Raw genomic sequence first — 20,847 nt, 5'->3', positions numbered from 1 at the left:
ATTTTTCATTTCCCATGGCTTGCTCAAAAGAAGTGGGTTCTGGTTCCTGTATCACTTTGACCATATAGGCATAGTGAATGGCTGTAAATCCATCATATTTTAGCCTATCCACAAGATACCTAACCCTGGTAGACCTACGCAAAATAGGCTCACTTCCAGGTGCTCTCAAAACATCCCTGGTCTTCCTTACTCCAGGTGTAACAATAGAAGGAATACCCAACTCATCATCAATGCTCTGTTCTGAGCCACTGGATTCACCATACACATAAGAGTGACCTGCATTCACATTAAACATGGGCTGATCTACCTTCTCTTTTCCTTTTCATGATACCTGCATACCACTCTCTGCATTGCTTTGAGGAGATTCTCCTGATCTCAATCTGCCTGTCCATGGCGAAGTATGTGAACCACTGCTAGAGGACACTGCAGGTCCACGAGGATTACCAAAAAGCGAGCGAAGAAAAGCGAGCGAGGCCAAATAAGCGAGCGTGGACAAACAACAATGCAAGGTGTTATCTGTTTAATAACAGCCACATCATATTCATCCAGGACAGCCAATTACCACAATTTATGCTCTAAGAAAGCTTAACCACTCGCCTGCATCTTGGCTAGCATGTTTCCAGAAGTACATGTTCAAATCATGTTTCCTTTGTTGTGAAAAAGTAATGATAAAATAAAACATTGAATGCTTTCAATAATGAGAATAGTAACATATTACATTAACTGCTCTTCATGTTGTCAGAAGTCACCTTTTTTCTAAAAGTTATTAACTCCATAGCACAAAAAGCATATGTCATACAAAAAAAAGTTGATAGAAAAATTTGATGCTTTAAAATATCTTCCAACCAACCCTTGGAATGATTGTACAAAATGTTTTTTTGTGCATTGCCAAAACATGGAAGCACACCTATATATATCATCCGCTTCCAAAGGAAATATAAAAAAGGCATCTAGGCTGCCTACTAAATGCTTCATGGGTTTCTTCCACCTTCAAAAAATACAACTTAGTGTAGCATCATGCAAGGAAGCACACCTACATATATTATCCGATTCTGAAGGAATTGAAAAAAAAGGGCATCCAAGCCATACACTACATACTTGATGGGTTTCTTCTACCACCCAGAGCTTGAAACAATTCAACTTTTGTCAATGCAGCCTGATGCATAAACTGATGCACCATTTCAGTTAAGCCCAAGACAACAATAAACACGAAGTATATGTGCTTGCAAGGCATGTAGGGACTTTTTCTTGCTTCCCTTTCTGTGAAATCAAGGCATGTGCAACGTGGGAACTCTGAAATCAAGACACTATATGTTAGCCCCTTAGACATTGATCCTGTTGTACGAACATGGAATACATGCACCTCATGTGGAATAATGATGTTCTCTCTCACCACCTCCCCATTTTCTGTAACTGCCTTGTGTATCCTTTCGTTGAAATCTTTATTCAACTTACTTCTCCATGAAACAAGCTTTCCATCACGATGAGAAGGGCGCACATGGCTAGGTGTATGGATCTGCTCTGCATAAGGAGGTCCCATCACACCAATAGAATCATCACTATTAAATACGAAACCTGCCCTTACAAGGGCACCCCTCTCGTCTACAGTCATTGATGTCCCACTTGCAACCTTCCATACACCTGGAGAGACCCCAGGAACACCTTGAATGGATTTATCCACATTCCATGTATGGGTGACAGAAGTATTACAAAACCATACAAACTGCTCTGTCACTCCATGAGAATGTTGCCTTCTTCCCTTAAAACAAGGGGCTGGCACACCATAACTTGCACTTCTACCAAGTGCATTGATTAGTGCCCCACATCGTCTCCGACTCTCTGCCAAGTAGCCAAAGCATGTGACAACGCTATGTGGTTCTGTTCTCCTGATCGCCCAATTGGCTTCATGAATATCTATCTCTCTACAAACCACGTCCTGTGATGGACTTTTAAAATCAATTTGTCTTCTTTTTCCTATCACTCTCCTTGTTGTCACTGTCATGTATTCTGGTCGATGACTATCATTTGCATGGACCGATGTTGAACATTTTGAACCCCTCTTTCTTCTTATGCTCACCGATTCTGTTATTGGCCTATTCATCTCAGGAGATTGTATCCCACCCTCTTCAATCACTATGTGTGATAAATCCACAAGCCTATTTCTGTCCCCTTTACCAGACCCACTACCATCAAGTATTCTTCGCCGGAGAGCATCCAAATTTGGTCCTGTACCCAAGTGTCTTCCATTCATAAAGGCATTGTAGTGGGCACTCTGAAGGACACTCATTGCAAGATCTGCTGCACAAGCATCATACAATGTTATGTGTTTTGCATATCCATGTGCTGCTCTCATGCTAGAATGTTTTGTCTCTGAAAGGTTCACTGTAGGAACAAATCCAGAGTGCTCTTCTTGCTGCAAGAACATTCCCCCCCACTGGTTGACTCTAACATCCCACCAAGCAAGCCACGTATGCAATGTTGGTAGCTCACCCTCCTTCACATGAATTGGGGACCAATACAAATTCAATGTTTGTTTGCATTGGTCTGCAGAAGTTGAAGTTGTTGCCTCTCTCCACTTCCGACATAGAAGTTTATGCTCCTCCTGAAATTGCGGCTTAATGCATCGTCTCGTGTGCTCAACCATGCTCATCTCCCAATGGAAAACACAAGTTCTTTCTCTACCATCCATCACATTTTCCGGTCCCCCATTGTAAACAGTGCGGACAGCCAGCCAATTTGCTCCTGCTCCATCTGCCATGAATCCACGGAATTCAGGTTTTTCAAAACCATTCTTCTCCATTGTATTGTTCAGTAGCTCCCAGAATCGAACTTGAGCATGGTTATCCTCCACCTTGAATTCACATATTGCTATAGTTAATAGTTCCCTTATGAATGGGTCATACACATGAGCACCCATTGTTGACCATCCCCTCACTCGATGCACATGGTCAAAATGAACCCATTGTGATCCCAAGCTCCCACCAGGCCGCATGCGATTCACTAGATCAACTCCTGATCCTGGACCAATGGTCGACATTTTGAAGATATGTGGTTGTTGTTCATCTTGAAATTGTTCAGGAAATAGGATACTTTGTAGGTATGGATATTTGCATCTCCTCTTTAAATCAAGTATTGAATCCATTCCACCATCCCCTCCTCTAGCCTCACTTCTTGCGCTCTGCACCACTCTCTGAAGCCTCCTTCTCTGGGTCATTGGTGTAATGGTTTCAAGCACTTCTTCGAACTTTTGATCATCTAGCGGCTCCACAACAACCCCATCCTTTGCTAGCATCATCTCCATCACAAGGTCTTGTGTCACAGACACCTCGATTTTTTTGCAAGAGGAATTTCCATTCAACCTTGCACGCATTGAAATGAGATCATCTACTTGCATTTCCTTTGCTCGACTTCTACCTTTTTCAACTGGATGGTCATGGAAACCCACATGCACTGCACATCTCGTTGTCTTCACTCGTTCATGGGGAAAGCAATAATATATAATAGCACTGCATAGGTAAACACACTCTGGTATTGCATCACAATGCTTGCACACAAGTGACCCCAAGGCTGGATCAATGGGACCAGGTAGAGGAGGTCTCCTAAGCTTTCCTTTCCATTGTGTATCATTTAAAACTCCCATTCGTTCAAGGAAAGGACAATCCAAATTACAACATCTCAAATAACCTGAACATCTACTCATTCTCACAACACCATTGAAGCAGTCTTGCGAACATGTGGAATATTTTGTCCAAACATGACCATCAGTATTCTGTTCCATTCCAGACATTGGTGAACCCTTAGGCATAGGTGGAAGTTCGAAGACAATATATCCATCATAAGTTAGAGGAAGCTCAGTAACTTTCTCCACTCGAACTGCAGATTTGAGCGCAACATGAAGAGAACTATTCAAAGGCATCCTCTCTATCAGTGAAACCACACTATTTAGTTCATGATTCATAAAGTGACCATGAGAACCTCTTTTATAGGGCATGTGAACTCTTAAGGTTGATTGTTGGCTACCACTAATCTTGAACCCTTTCTGACCATCCTCTAAGTTTACCACTGGAAGTACAATGGCAAGCTCATCTATTCCGATTTCTTGATGCAGCTCAATGTCCTCGTTCTCAATGTGAAAGTGTTCCTTAAGCTCCACCAATGAAACCTCCAAGAAAGGAGTGTCAAAACGAATGGTCAATGATTCGTGTTCTCCAAAGCGAATGAAAACTGAGAAAGGCATGATTCAAATGCTAGAGCCAAGATGTAGCACCAGACGACACCAACCAAAGAACAAGAGAAAAGCTAGCTACAGAAAGGGTCCGGAAGCAGGGAGGCAAAAGAAGAAATGGCATAGATGTGTTGGAGACCGAAGAGAATGGAGCAAAGAGAAGTGTTGAAAGAGCCACTGAGAGGGATTATGGGAGAGAAGAGAAGAAGCAAGTTCGTCTCTGTAAGTGTCAAATGCAAATGGATGTCACTATTAGCATCCAAGGTGGTCGTTTAACTGCATGTCATTCAGTAAGGGTGTACATTTAATATAAATGAATAAAAAGAGAAGCAACTTTCAAATTTATATAATTGAACGACTAAATTATCAAGAAAAAAATTAAAGATTTATAATTACTATATTTTACTGGAGTAATAGTTAGAATGAGTAGTATCTTCAAATCCATATCTAAAATGAAAACTATCAAAATGTGTTAGTTTACTTCACATTTGCATGAACGAGCAATATTACTATTTCCATCATGAGTCATTACAAGGTGTTCTCCTCACTATTACAAGGGTTATGCGGTTTCTGGCGTTACCCATACCCACGTCTTCTCCTACCGTCTAATAATGACCAGGCCTGCAAAATCTGATAAAATCGTTTCTCTAAAGGCTAGGCCTGCCATTGACTGAGTGTTGGGCGGGATGATAGGTCCATTGGAATTCGAGTGGAGTAAATGCTGAGTAAATGCTCATAAAAGAAGAAGATCTCAAGAAGAAGGAAGCAGACGCGAGGCTTCCTTCTTCACTTCTGCCAACCAATGGCTCGTCCACTTCCTTCTTCACTTCCACTTCCGCCAACCATCAGTTGCAGTGCGTCCACCTACGACTTGACCGTGCCTGGGTGGATGAGTGTGAACCCCAGCTTGAGTCTTGACAAAATAGGCCACCTACACTCCAAGTAATGCCTCCCTCTAAATGTTATCTACACTCCAAGTAGCTTCCCTCTAAATGTTATCTACACTCCAAGTAATGCCGTGCTATCTAAACGTCGGTTTGCGAGCTCTTGAACTTTTGGCGTTGTTCTATTGTGTAGAGGAGCTCGCAGAACTTCAAATTCACGGCAGCTTCAATCCTCTTCTTTTGGCGTTGTTCTATTGTGTAGAGGAGCTCGCAGGACTTCCAATTCACAGCAGCTTCAATCCTCTTCTGTGGGTGTTAAGGTATTTCTCACAGCTCCCTCCCTTCTCCTCCAGCTCCCTCTACCTCTACACCGAGAGCTTCTTCCCTTCCCGCCGCTTGCTCCAACTCTCCCGAGCTTTCGTCGCCCGGGAAGGACGTTGTCACGAAGAGCTCCCCCAACCGATGGGAAAGGTAGGGCGTTACGGCATGGACTCAGAAAGCCTTCCTCCCGTTTGGACGTTCCACGGGGGACGCGGACCTTATGTTTGCATGACAAGAGGTCTTACAGGGACGTGCATAGTTCCTACAGTTGCAAAGCGAAAGGCCGATACGGGATTCTTTGGGCTTACTGAATGCCTGGAAGGAACTCGCTTCCCCTTCACCTTTGAAAAAAGCTACGGTGCTCCAGTGTGATAATAACCGAAAGCATTTTTCTTTTGGAAGACTAGAGCTACGTATTCCTTGCTCCGGAGGTCACGTTCAATCCTCAAACCCCTCTACTGTCCTCACCTTAGTTCACTGCGTAACTAACATCTAACATCTAACGACATGCTTGACTCGTGAAAAGGCATCCTACTATGGGAGGTATGATTGACATGAGAGCTCTGCGTCTCAATAGATAATATCATAGATAGTAGGGGAGTCGGCGTGTCTAGAACGAATCCCTTCACGTCGACCATTTGATCCTTCCGCTTCCGCTCACAGCGCTCGTCCCATTCCCCGCCCCCCTCTCATGGCAGACACCGCACTATGGAGAGCTTCGTGCTCCGAGAACGGATCCCCCTCGCTCGACGCCTCGCAGCATTGGCCAACTCGAGCTTGCTAGCTTCGACGAGGAGAACGCACATGCAGTTCGCAAAGATTCTGCCTTCCATCGCTTCCAAGCTAGCTCCGAGCTCTGCTGCAATGGCGCGTTGCTCGATGATCGGGTGGCAGACGGCGCGGGAGAATGCGATCCCTGCGACAATATTTTCGTTCAGGCCATTCAAAGCGTCCAAGAGCTCTTTTCTTCGACGTTTCTGATTTTCTTCGACGTTCCTCGTAGAACTGATGGTAACCGACTAGAACTTGTAGAACCTTCGCTTCCGTCGTTATCTTCTACTTTCTTAAAAAATGCCATTCATCTTACGATAACTTCTTACGGCCATTACCCTTTGCTACGAGATTACCCTTCCTCACCCCCTCGGCTCGCCACCTCGGCTTCCTTCCTTACCCCTCTCGTCTTCCTCGTCTTCCTCTCGTCTTCCTTCCTTTCCTTCCTCGTCCTCCTCTCGGCCTTCCCTGCTACTCCTCTGCTTTCCTGCTCGTGGCCAGTTTTTTGGCTGCCTGTCTCTAGTCTTTCGCGTATCTTGTTGCTCCAAAAGCCTCCAAATCTGGCTGCTCATGATCTCCTACTACGGGTACTTTACGACGGTCTCTAATTACCTTGCTCTCAATGTCTTTTGCTATGCACGTTTCGGAACAACCTTTCTCTTCATGGTGGACAATCATCTTTCGTGTAGCTCTAGCTCTGGGCTTTCGTTTTCTTCTTGCTTGTAGCTCTAGCTTTGGACGCCTGTCGTATAACCTCGCATAGCTTCTTTCTTGTGGCTCTACCTTCCTGCCCTCTCTTGGCTGTGGTGGCAGTTGGACTGCCTGGGGCAGCAAAAGAGGCAGCGCGTTAACGCGCTGCCTCTTTTGCTGCCCCAGGCAGTCCAACTGCCACCACAGCATTTGGAGCGGATTAGATTCTTGATTTGCTAGATTGGCTAGAAGGTGCTTCTAAGGCCGAAGAGAATAGGGAATAGTTGGGTTTTCGGGTTCCCCGGTCACACCGAAACGTATCGATCGTTTGCCTTTTCCCTCTCTTCTTCGTCTAGCTTTTCCGGGTTCTTTCCTTTTTCTTCTTTCAGATTTCGATTCCATTGGTTTTTTGAACCTGGCCTTCCAACTTCGGTGCTGCCTGGACGACCACGGCAGGCAAGAAAACCACCAGCCCTCCAGGCACTTGCATTCTTTATTGGTTACAGATGTCGAGGCAGGAAATTTATGTCGAATCGTGCCTTTCGTTTTTACTAGCCTGTCATGCAATGCAGGGGAGTGTTGGTGACAGGAGCGGCAAGGTTCGTTGGCTCTTCCGTATCTCTTGCCCTGAAGAATCGAGGCGATGGCGTGGTGGGTCTTGACAACTTCAACGACTATTATCCAATTGCTTTGAAGAGAGCGAGAGCTGCAAATCTAAAGAAAGCTGGCATGTGAGTGGACGAATCCCTGCCGCATTTGGCGAATCAAGCTAGATCTTTACGAGGATTCTTATAGCTCTGATTTCTACGTTTGTATGGATTCGTTGGCAGATCAGATTCATTGGTAAAGCTGTCCTTCTCTGAGACGGTTCGTCGAATTAGGACGACGTTTTCCAAACATTTTTGTGCTAATCAGTGTATGACATTAGATGTTGTTGATGAAAATACATCAAGTGGTGTGACCGGAGAAGCGCCATAATAACTGTCTTGCATTTTCCGTTGCGGAGAGTCGCCTCCGCTCCTTCCTTATGTTTTGCATTGACCGTTTCCACTGTCTTCACACAGGATCTCTGAAACTCTCAAGCTTCTGACTCGTGATTCACATTGTGAGAGCAGTTTCCTGTTCCGATAGCTTCTTTTGTGCTGTGGTGGCACGATAGCTTCTTTTGTGCTGTGGTGGCAGTTGGACTGCCTGGGGCAGCAAAAGAGGCAGCGCGTTAACGCGCTGCCTCTTTTGCTGCCCCAGGCAGTCCAACTGCCACCACAGCAGTCCAACTGCCACCACAGCATTTGAACTGTGGGAAGTGTGGGAAGGCATACACACCATAGCCTGGGGCAGCAAAAGAGGCAGCGCGTTAACGCGCTGCCTCTTTTGCTGCCCCAGGCTATGGGATGTACGCCTTTCTGTATAGTCTAATTAGTCTGCATTTTGGCGTCGAATTTTATCTCCTCGGGCTCTTCACGACTTTTTCTTGCTCCATTTTGTTTCGTTACTCCATTTTGCTTGCATTGCTCGGTGGTTGTTGCTTAGGACTCGATGGTGTTCACAGGTTTTTTGTTGACTTGGTTGTGTAGCAGCCCGAGGTTTCATTTCATTTTATAAGACTTGCCGTCAAAAATTTGTGCCCATATTCTACAAACCATATATACGAGGCATGTATGTGGTTGCTAGAGTTACCCAGAGTCATGCAAGGGAGGGGAACTTGGACTGTGAAGGGCAGTAAAAGAGCGCTGCCTCTTTTGTTGCCCCAGGCAGTCCAAGACCCGCTCCCATGTGAGGCATTCAAGTGATATTCAACTCTTGAACGGATGAAAGAAGTTCACAAAACAAATGAGCGAGTGCAAGTCCAATGTTCAAGTGTAGAGAGATAAGAGGAAAACTTTTAGAAAACCTTGTAGACCATCGGCATCTAGGTAGCATTTCGAAGACAGTCCTATTTATGCTCTAGAATTGCATGAGAGACCAAAAGAGACAGCGCGTTAACGCGTTGCCTATTTTGGTCCCTCGGGCAGTCCAATAGTCCCCTCCTTGCATAGCGATCAAAAGACCATGTGACCTATCCCTCCAAGAGTTCAATAGCATTCCAAAGACCATAAGACCTGTATACCAAAGCATACTTGGAGACAAAAGATGAAATAGTCGAAGCAACCTCTTGTGAGTATTGATACATGGAGGATTGAGTAGAAAAGCCTTGCTGAAAAGCGTTCATTAGAGACAGCTTGAGATGCCAAAAAGGACAGCACGTTAACGCGCTGTCCTTTTTCGCTTCTCAAGGTGTCTTTTCATGAGGGTAAGGGGTAGGCATAGAAGTGCATATTTGCCACTGCAATTCCATATATCTAAGTGTATAGATACCACTGCAAGTTGATATACTATGTGCATTGGAGATGAAACTTTTTCTTTTAGGACACAAGTGGGTGAATGTTCCCTAAACTGGAAATCAATTGCATTGGTAGATACATGTATTTTTGTCTAGATATGTAAAATGATATTTATTCATAAGTGCGAGTTTACACACCTTTGCATTCATATATGTCAGCAGTTTGAGATATTTGTCTGAAGCTTTTTCCTTATGAGGTGTACACACTTCATTATCTGTTTGGGGCTTTGCCCTCGTGATATGTATTGCATATGTTTTCATAAACAAACCCTTTATCATATATATATGTGAAAAAGCTCTCATGTTTTTTTGAGCATATGGAAAGATTTGAGAAGACCTTTGAACCTGCCATAGGTTATACTCTATCTGTTGTTACATGTTGTTTCTTGTTTTTAGTTTTGGTTTTTATTGAAAAGGTTTTGAGAACTATGATTGGAAAAATGCCTTGTTTTTTGTCTTTTCAGGATGACAGGAAAAAAAGGCAGAAAAGTTCAAGTGGCACATTCTACAAAGGTGACAAGAGGAACAAAAGTAGATCACAATGTTGAATCATCAGTAGGTGGAACCGAAGAGCAAGAAAGTGTGGTGGGTCTAGAGGTTGAAGTATCATCAACTCAAAGAGATGAAGGTCCAAGAGTGGAGGAGGATGAGTTGGATGATAGTGAAGTTCAGGTGGAAGGAGGAGGTGATGTGATTGGCAAATGTAGGATGCTTGATTCAAACCAGTGTCCTCGCATTCCCTTGTGTAGGTTGATACCTTATGCAAGAGTGAGAGGACTTCGTGATGATGTATCTTCACTCAAAAGTACATTTCAAGTGGAGGGCTATCTCCCGGAGAAAGGGTCTTTCATTGTATCTGTCTGCAAGAGTGATGGAGGGGAGATAGTTGTGACAGATGATATGAGGAAGAGTTGGTCTCCCACCTGGAGAGAGGTGGATGAGGAGTTTGAGAAAGATGTGATGTCTAACACTGACTTTCATTTTATGTCGCAAAAGATGTTATTTGTTTGGGAGGGCAATCATAGGACCACTGCATGGATGAGTGTTATCAAGGAAATCTTTCCTACAAACAAGAAAAGACATGTACGAGTGGTATGCACAATAATTGACCCAAGGAAAATTAGTGAGATTGCTCTCTTGGCAGGGCTACAACGAATGAATTCGTAAGTACATGGACTCTTTGAATCTTCTCCACATTTGTATTTTATGCTACTTTGCATTTATTGATTGGGTTGTGTACTTTATTGTTTGTTTTCTAGCATGAATGAACATGCCATTATCAAACCCAGTCTAAGGGACATACTCATAAATGCACACAACATTTGTGAGTGTGACTCTATGGTGTTTATGAAAACATTGTCTTTGAGTGAGATCAAATCAATAGAGAATTGGAGGGCTCAAGAGAGTAAAGGGAAGAAGCCATGGTTTCCATTGACAAGAGGTTATCTGGCAAGGCTTGTCTTCCAGGTAGAATGTTGCATTTGTATTGATGCTTACTTCTTTATCACTCCTTTGCTTTCTCTAATTGGAACTTATGTATGTAGGTTGAGTACAATACAGAGCTTAAAAAAGCAATGGACAAAATATCTACAAAGCTACCTTTAGATCAAAGGGGAGAGGCAGAAGGAAAGCAGCGTACCATAATTCAAAAGAGAATTGCTGATAGGATGGGAAAGGTGTGAATTGAATTTTCTATACTTTGTTGCATTTATTTTGAAGTTAAGTGACTGACATGTCATCTTTGGATAGGTGTTGAATTGTATAGATTCTGGTCTTGGAGAGGCTTGGTTGGAAAAGTTGTTTGCCTTGCGCTTTGATGGTGCGGACTCTTGCGTGACATTGGAGAAGCTCCAACTCATTGCAAAGTCTGATTTGAGATTAGAAAAAAAAAATATTTTCCTTTCTTTGTTAGAAGCCACTAAACCTATGCGAGACATGTACTTCATGCCTGTGGGCGACCTTGAGTACAGAGGGTGTGTTTCTTCTACCAATACAAATCATCTTTCATGGTGTTTGTTTGTTTCTTGCCAATAACATGACTCTTATTTTTTTATTATAAAATTGCGTCAACTTTTACTGTTTAGGTGGATTAGTAGAGAGATATTTTTGGAGAAGGTGGAGAGACAGTCATTGAAAGTGCTTGAAGATTTGAGGGTAATCACAACAATGGGCATGCCTTTGGATACCCCTAAGGATTACACATTGCAGCAATACATGGAGGATATAAAACTGGAGGGGAGAAAACATATGTTTGTGGTGCTAAGATCAAAGGAAACAAAGATGGAGAGCAAGGGTGGAAAAAAAGGAGATGGAATATCTGAGTTGGACATGGCTGCCCATAGGGTGGTTTATAGGTATGTTGTCAATTCATTCGAAGGTTCATTTTTCATTTGTCTATTTTTGTGCTATTGATTCATGTACTTACACAATCATTGATGGTTGTTCCACTTGATTTTTTGACCTTTTGATGGTTTGGGACATCCAATTTTTTTGTGTTTCTTGGTTGATAGATATCTCTCCCACTTGGCAATAGAGAAAAGGATCTCTGACATTCCAAATTTGTGCAAGAGTTGGGTGGAGATTGGTCATGCTGCATGCATGTATCCACCTGGCATGCACCGTCTCTCTCAATGGGAATTAGCACATTGTCCCTGGTGGATAGATTTTCCTAAAGGACAAGTACTGGTGCGAGAAAGAGACTTGTACAATACTTATGCTTCACAAAAATCCAATGAAGCAAGTAAGGACAAAGTGGAGGGAAGCTCAAGGAGAGATAAGAAAGAGAAAGAGAAACAAGAACATCCTCCAGAAAAAGGTAAGGAAGATACAATATGATTGTTTGTTGATGCTGTCTTCAATTTGTTTTGACATTGCATTAATAAGTTTATGATTGTTCTCTTTCTAGATGAGGGACCATCTAGTCCTATGCGGCATGAAATGGATCACATAGAGAGTGCAGGTAAGGGTGTTGTTGTGTTTTGCATATGTAGTTGTTCCTTTAACACTAGTTTTACTTGTAATTAATTTGCTTTTGCATATAGGTGGAGAATCAATCTCGGGACTTGTGAAGCAATACGTGTTCCATCGATCACAGTCACCTGACATTTCCTTGGCCCGTGGCATCACACCTTTGTTTGCTTGTACAGTTGGAGATTACATTGCAATGGGCAAAGACTTTGCTGACTCTAAAAGAAATGATAAGTATGCTATTTTGCATGAGTTTTTTATTACAGTGGCTAGTCGAGATCAGGACTACAAGAGGATGGGTAAGAAGGTGAAGTGGGCTTCAGATTTTATATTGCTCGATTTTCCATCTGGCTATCCACTTGATGAGAGAGGATCCACTCCTACTTGGAATGTCTTGCTCGAGGACCATGTGCGGCATGGGCTTGCAGTTGCATCAGCTTCTTTGTCTGATAGTGGTTGGTTGGCATGCATATGTCCTTTGGCAGGTAAGGCACAATACCACAATTGACATTTCACATTTTTGTTTCCATTCTACTAGTTTTAAATAAAATTAATTGCTTGTAGGACAATGTATTGGTTGGATGGAACGGTTTGCATATGTCCAGGGCTTGGAGGTTGTCAGACGTGTGATCATTCATGACAAGTTTCCATATGGATTTTGTAGAGAACATGATAAAAGTGTTAAGGTAAGCTACCATTCCATGCATTCTATGTTTGCATTCCATGATAAAAGTGTCTTTGACAAATGTCTCCTCGTTGGTCCTATGCATGCTATGTTTGGAAGGATAAGTCCTATGCATGCTATCTTTGCCATCTTTCATGCTATAATGCTTGCTAGTTGAAGTCAATATACTATACATGTTTTTCTCCATGTGGTTTTCAGATGCAATCTTCAGTATTAGCTCTAATACGTAGAGCAAAGAAGAATCCAATAGTTTTTTGGGAGGAGAGCTTTCCACTTTTCCAACAGCTTTTGATTGATCCACGTGAAGATGTCTGGACTCATTACATACCTCCCTCTGCAAGGACAATCGTGCCTATGTCTTCTCAGCTAGCACGAGGTGGACTAGAGAGGAGTAGTTTTTTTGTAGGTTGCATTATGTCTCTTCTCTGTGTTCCTGGAGGGCTGGTTCTAGAGATGGGTTGTGGTACAGCCCCTCTTATGCGTGCTTGTCAGGCCATTGGCAGGCCTTGTTTTTCATTTGATTCAGACAACAGTATTATGGCTAGCATTGTTGAGCCACTTGTGGCAGATCGTTCTGGAAAACGGATCAGGTCAGAGCATGATGGAGAGGGGGAAGAAGAGAGAGTGGAACCTATCACAAACCCCTTTGATGACTAGTATGCTACTGGCCCTGAGTTTTTTTGTTATATATTTTGAATGCTAAAATTGAGGACTTTGAAAGTGTTATTTAGCATCTTTATAATATGGTAGATAGTGAACATTTACAGGTGCCTTTGAATCAAGAAAGTACAAATTTTGATGCTTTGGATAGTGTTTGTAAGGCCTTGATCTAGCAATTGATTTTTTTTGCTTTTTGTTGGTAGCGAATTGTCTTTTGTATAACACATAAGGATGGCAAGACTTTCTTCTTGTTGGAAATTATTTTCATGGTTCCACTTTGACTTACTTTCCTTTGAAATGTATGTTTTGTTGTAGTTTGTTGCCATGCTATGCAGAAAAAATGGCAAGATTCATGACAGCCGACAAGAGATATGATGAGTGGCAATTAGATAAACCACATGCGCGCAACTACTTTCTTGATGATGAATGTCAGGGGGATTAGAACATGGTTTAAAACACCATTTTGTTCATAGACTGATAGTTGTTGTGGTGAACCATGGATACATTTGGAAAGTTTTGGTCTAGTGCATTTTGCGGGTGAAGTGGTATTTCAATAGTCATCTATGTTATGAGTTTGGTAATTAGTTTATGTTCTTCAAGTGAAAGATAGGGTGGATTGTAAGTCTGATTATTGGTATGCTTATTATGACAACATCTTGCTATAGTAAGTTCGGTTTCAAATTTGTTCTCATCGGAGGAATTGTAAAAAAACTCGCTCGCTTCATTGGGCCCGCTCGCTTTTTCTCGCTCGCTCTATTGACTACCTCCAGGTCCACTGATATTTTGTGATTGCTGCTGTGAATTCTATGCCAAAAACATCTGTGCTCACTGTAAACTTACGAGTAGAAGGGTTAAAGCATCTATACCCTTTCTGCTACAGAGAATAACCAATAAAGATGCACTTCTCAGCTTTTGGATCCAACTTGGACCTCAACTCATCTGGCACATGGACATAGGCAATGCAACCAAAAATTTTCAAATGAGAAATGTCTGGTTTCCTACCAGTATACATCTCCTCTGGCATCATGCCATGTATTGCTGCAGTGGGAGTCATGTTCATTATATAAACTGCTGTAGCAACTGCTTCAGCCCAATAATAATTTGGTAGATCTTTTTCATTTAGCATGGCCCGAGATACCTCTCCAATATGCCTATTTTTCCTTTCTGCAATTCCATTTTGCTGTGGGGTATGACTACATGAATATTGTTGCTTTATACCATGCTCCTGCAAGAACCTTGCAAACTCATTTGAGAGGTACTCTCCCCCTCCATCTGACCTTAGGCATTTTATTTGCAAGCCTGTTTCTTTTTCAACCATAGCTTTAAAAGCTTTGAAGTGCCCAAACACCACTTTTCTTTTTCATAAAATACACCCAAAGTTTTCTGCTAAAGTCATCAATAAATGTGACAAAATAGTGACAGCCTCCAATAGATGCAGCTTTAGTAGTCCACACATCATAGTGGATTACTTCCAATGGTTTTTTACTCTCTTGAACATGCCTAGGAAAAGGTTTCCTTGCCTGTTTCCCAAATTGACAGGCTTCACAAACCTTGTGCATTTCTGCAACCTTGAATTTAGGCAATCCTGCAACAATATTTTGGGCTTGCATTGATTTAAGTCATTGTATATTAACATGACCAATGCGTTTGTGCTAGATATCAATATCTGCAACTACACCGGTCCCATGTGCAAACATTGCTGCACTCAATTCAGGCATGTCCGCATCCAACGTAAACATCATGCCCTTCTTCTTTCCTTTTGCTATCAAGCGACCGTTATTTTTCATATCCTCAACAAAGCATCCATGAGGATTAAATCTGACCTGCAAGCCCTGCTCAACCATTTGACCAATAGAAACCAGGTTCTTGGTGATGTTCGGGACATGAAATACATTGGACAGGTTTTTTTTTTCCCATCCTGCATAAACAAAGGAATTTTACCAATCTACACAATAGGATGTGCAGTACCATCACCAGTCTCCACAAATCCTGGCTTTTCCATTTTCCTTGCATCCTGCATCCATTCTGCATGACCTGTCACATGTGGTTTGAAGCACCTGAGTCAACATACCACACATCATTTCATTCTTCTGCACTTGTCACAGAATTGGTCATATGCTGCATCATAAATAGATGCTCATTTCTGTCATCACCCTGTCTACTGGAAGATACATAATTGCCTTGCTGCAATTTTCCATTCATAATGTCATTCTGCTTTTTGTAGCAGTCCTTAGCCATATGACCCATTTTACCACAATAGTAGCATTCAACATTGCTGTTTGCATTTTGGCCTCTCTGCCATCCACCATGGCCTCTTTGGCTCCCCTTGCCTCTAGAGTTACCACGTCCTCCTGCATAGGACTGGTTTTCTTGAGTTTGCTGCATATTCTGATTTCTACCATAGCCTGCAGATCGGCCTCCTCTACCTCTGCCTCTACCTCTTCCAGCATTTGAGTAGAAGACAATTTCTTTTGAAGTTCCTCCTGAAGAAGATGCACACCTATTTCTCTGCTCTTCAGAAATTAGAAGAGCAAACAACTCTTCAAAATCAAGAAATTTTTCACGGATGGCAATGGATGTCCAGAACTGTGCATAATCCATTCCTAGACCATTCAAGGTCACAGAAACTAGATCATCATCTTCCACTGGCGACCCAATGGAAGCAAGTGCATCTGCAATTTTCTTCACCTTCATGTGGTAGTCATTTATGCTCAAATTTTCTCTCTGCACATTGTGCAACTCCTGTTTGAGCTGCATTTTCCTGGCTTGCGTATTTGTGTTGTACATTTTTGCCAAAGTATCCCATGCCTCCTTTGGCGTACTTGCATCCTAAATATGCACAATCATGGAGTCTGAAATACTGATAGGCAGCTAGTACATAACTTTCCTAGCTCTCTCATGCCATCCTTTAAATGCCTGCATTTCCTGTTGATTGGGAACATTAGGAAGAACAGGTTCTTCTTCATTTCCTGTAATGAACTCCCAATAGCCTTTTCCCATAAGGAAATTCGTCATTCTAAACTTCCATGCCTGGAAGTTGTTCTTGTCAAACTTTTCAGTGACAATCTGTGAAAGAGAATCAAATGCCATTATAGAACACCGCAAAACATTCTGTCACTGCAAAAAACACAGCTTTTGCCTCACACGGGCAGATCTGCAAAACTGACAAAAGTGGTATTTCACCACACAGTCACTTCCTAGTGACGATTTTGCATCAACAGGCAACAAGCATGATTCTGCAACTCCCAATATCTCTACACACAGGCATACGATGCAATTTCTGTGGCAACTTTTCACCGACTAGCCAAGCAATGGTCGCATAGCAAAAACAGGGCCTTTTTCTGAGTGCCTGTGAAGAACTTCTGCCTTCCAAACGGGCCCCGAAATGGCCTCAAATCAAAAAAAGAAAGTCACCAAGGGCTTTGCCCTATCCTGCAGCATATACTGCGCTACCACACTGCGAAGGGCGTCTCAATCTGAGACAGTGCACTCTTGCACTTCTGGCTGTGCTACCTACAGAGATTTGCTCCCAAACTCGAAATAGGAAAGCAACACTGGTCCTCTTACCAAGACACCATGAACGTGGTTTGCTTTCTTGAGCTCCTTACCACAAACAAGGCTCTGATACGATGTGAAGATAGTGGGAGAGAGGGAAGGAGTCTCACTTGCGGCTTTCTCACATGCACAATGGGGGAATACACACAAAGGTGGAGGCTGAAAACAATTTTCCTCTTCTTAGTTGTGAAAGCCAAAAGAACTCAAGTACAAAGAAATAGAAGAACCCTATATGTGGGTCTCAAACCAAACTCAACTAACTAAGGTGGCATACTAGCTGAGCCACAAACTAGAGTAGATAAGGATAGCTGTCATCCAGCTATTATTCGTGGGCGGTGTACCAACCGCATCTCCAGCTAACAAGTCGGTGACATAAATACACAATGGTCACCCTGGCATATCGCGAGTGGAGCTCGATATCTCAACATTTTGGATGTGGGTTATCTTATTTGTGACCTTTTGGAACACTCCTTTGTCCACTTTGTTCTAGCATTTGAAACTCTTGGGGAAGTCTGAGGCCAAATTCACCCCTATATGAGTGGATTTCATCAAAGAGTGGATGTGGTAGCAATAGATATGATGGGACTTGGTTCCCTAATTGTTTCTGACACCGATGGTTGGGCTGACACCTGAGGTTCTACAGGCATCCTATTTTGCCTAGCAATGAATTAAATATATTTGTGGTTCAGTTAGTCCAATTTTAGCCATCATATTGGAAAATTTTTCCCTTAATCTAGCTATTGTAGAAGGGGTAGGAGACTAGGGATGCTTAAAGCTAGAGTTTGGGGCCATTGAGGCTCTAATATTGTAGGGTTCTCCCATGTCTCAATCCAAGCTCATGGACTCTTTTGAGCTAGATAGGTCAACTTGTGGTGGCTCATGCAAAGTGTAAGAACTAACTTTTGAGTTTGTTGACCCTAAGGATGCAAAGCTAGGTGTGTTTCTCGACAAAAGGGTATTTGAGGCACTATCCTTACGCTCAATGTTAGCTCCTAAGATCTTCTTAATCTCAAGTACATGTGTTGTTCAATGCATTTGGGGCCCCAATTCTTGGTTGTGATTCCGATTCGGAGCAGGGTCAAGGGGAGGCAACCCCTTGTGGCATTGAAAATACTAATAATTTAGTGTGGTGCTAATTTAGCGTGCATTGATTTAGAAATTTAGCATTTTGGTAATCTAATGTGGCACTAAATTAGTAATTGTGTTGGCTTTTGTTGGTTCAGTGTTGACCAAGTATTGACATGTCAGTTGTTGTCAGCATATAGCATCCAACTGGTAGTTAGTTAAAAATTTTCAAGGGTAGTGGGACTAGCTAATTCAATATGAACTGAATTAGTAAATTCAATGTGGACTTTTCTAATTTAGTGTCGAATTTGCTACTTTAGAATTGGCTTTAGTAATTCAGCATTGACTTTGCTATTTCAGGATGCCAAAGCTAATTCATCATGCATTGGACTAGTGATTTAGTCTTGACTTTTGTAATTCAGCATTGACTTTTCTATTTCACCATGCTAGAGATAATTCATCATGCATTGAATTAGTAATTCAACATGCTCTAAATTAGGCCTAATTTAGAGTGACCTTTGCACACAATTTTTCCAATTGAGTTTTGATGATTTTCAAGCAATCTCCCGAAAGCAACGTGGATCCTCTCTACGAGGGAGGAGGCAGTGGTCAAGGCAGACATTGCCTCTTTTCAAACACCGATAGGGTACATGCATTGCTTGAAAGGAGCATTTTCAAAGGGCAATAAGCTGGGAGGTGAGAGGCAGATCAAAACAGTGGGACAGAATGCGTGATGCCTTTTGATGTGTTCCTTGTTGGATTTCTACCAAAGCTGAAAAGTAATGTTATAAGTATCTGTAAGATACGTGAAAGATAGACTTCTGACTGCTGGAAGTTTCTGGATAGAATACTACACCGACCCTCTTAAAAAAAGTAGAACGAATTGCAGAAGGTCTCCGAATCGAGGTAAGGGGTGGTTTTACAATATGTGGTGCCAAAATAATTTAATGCAACAAAGGTAACGACGACGAAGAAGCTCTCTCGGTTATTTGATGTTTGAAAATATAGAAAACGACGATATAAGACATGATGTCCTTATTCAGGCGAAGGGAGGGAGCGTGTGTTTTATAAAGTGCAGCAAATTTTGGACATGTGAAGCTTCGCCTCTGCATAGTTGAAGCCCCGTTCCACTCTCTAAAGGATGATGCTGGAGCCCAAAATCATTGAGGGAGGTTTCTTATTCAAACGCCTAACATAAATGTTCATCGCGCACTTCATCGTACCTTTAACATGGTCATCCTTGAGGAGCTTCCGAATTGCAGAATAAAACTTTGCACACTCAAGTCCAATCTGCTACTACGATAACACTAATAAGAATGATTGATCTTATCTTGGGTATATGCTTGATCTGCCACAGCCTCAAAACCTCTCCTGAGGGAGGACTTCTTCTTCTTCACGCCAACCAACTTAGTGAAGGAATGACCTTTCCTGAAAACAGGTTTCACGTCAAGCAAGTCGATTGGAAATTCTATCATGGTGTGTGGCAAAGACAACGTTATCATGCATGTCACAGAGCAACTCGCTGGCACCCCTGCTTCACGACCACCTGGGAATTAAATAGAGAACACTACTATACCAAATACCAAATAAAAGGTAGCAATCTGTATCTACATCCGTGCCACCCATCCCCTTCTGCACGTTTGTTGAATCAACGTCATTAGCACAGGAAGGCCCTCCGTTGGCTTCGTATTTCTTAACCTCTGCACACGCGAATAAAAGTCAAGCAAATGACATAAATTGAATTCCAAATTCGAAAGTAGAAGAAATGGAAGTGAAGTACGTGTCCAAAAGCATGCACGCAGATCTTGATGTGGATGCGTGGGCATGCCGCACAGCACAAAAGAGAGAGAGAGAGAGAGAGGTAGAGGGGAATTGAATTTTGGAATGCAGGAGTGAATGCGAATTGGGATCTATGAGCGTTTGTTCGAGCATGCGACTAAGGGACAAAGGAGCCTGGGAGAGGGAAGGTCTCCTGTGTTGTTCTCCGATTAATTACGATCATTACTATACCCACAATCAGCTTGGCAAAGGCATTGAAGTCCGTTGAAATCGCATATAAATTAAAACTATAGAAAGACTTGGGTTGGGGGTTGCCTGCGTAGTTGGCTTACGATATTATCGCAATGGAAGCCCATAAAAATATTTGAGAATGATGAGGAAATGATCCCAAAGCGTAAACAATTTTCGTCCCCAAGAAAATCATGATGATGGTTTTGTTCTGCCAAGTTTTTGTGCAAGGAATTGTGGGCTTGGGGAGGATTTGGGGATTACCTACTCTACCTAGCGAAACAAAATAACAACTTTTGAAGACAATCGAAGGATTTTTGAATTTAGACCAAACTTGTCTCTACAAAACACTTTAAAATTCACTCTAAACCAATATTTTATGTGTTTTTCTTGACATTTGTCGACACAAGGCCCTTAGCAATCACAAGAATAACTGTTCCTTCAATTTTGCACTCATTCTACTCAAAAACACCTAAAAATCACTCAAAATCACTTTAAAACACCTTCCTTTCACCTTCACTTCCTATACTATAGAAAACTAGATTTGTGACAGGTAGCTTGTCCATCATGGAGCACATAACTACTAACTCAAAATTGAACCTAAATCCTAGCGTTTTATCAAATTTTAAAGGAAAAA

The 20,847-nt window shown here is 42.3% G+C and overlaps 1 protein-coding gene across 1 annotated transcript; it reads left to right on the top strand.

Moving 5' to 3' along the window:
- The first annotated feature begins 12,533 nt into the window (after nucleotides 1–12,533).
- LOC147882561 (uncharacterized) lies at nucleotides 12,534–14,032 on the top strand. Its single transcript, XM_087400444.1, has 3 exons — nucleotides 12,534–12,723; nucleotides 12,803–12,924; nucleotides 13,899–14,032. The coding sequence occupies exons 1-3, from the start codon at nucleotides 12,534–12,536 to the stop codon at nucleotides 13,956–13,958; spliced, it is 372 nt and encodes a 123-aa protein (XP_087256570.1). The 3' UTR covers nucleotides 13,959–14,032.
- Nucleotides 14,033–20,847: the final 6,815 nt, after the last annotated feature.

The sequence above is a fragment of the Dipteris shenzhenensis genome, chromosome 29, assembly GCF_047967505.1.
Source record: "Dipteris shenzhenensis isolate YYH24624 ecotype China chromosome 29, Dip_SZ_1.0, whole genome shotgun sequence".
Classification (NCBI taxonomy): Eukaryota; Viridiplantae; Streptophyta; class Polypodiopsida; order Gleicheniales; family Dipteridaceae; genus Dipteris; species Dipteris shenzhenensis.
This window is presented reverse-complemented; position numbering and strand designations above follow the sequence as displayed.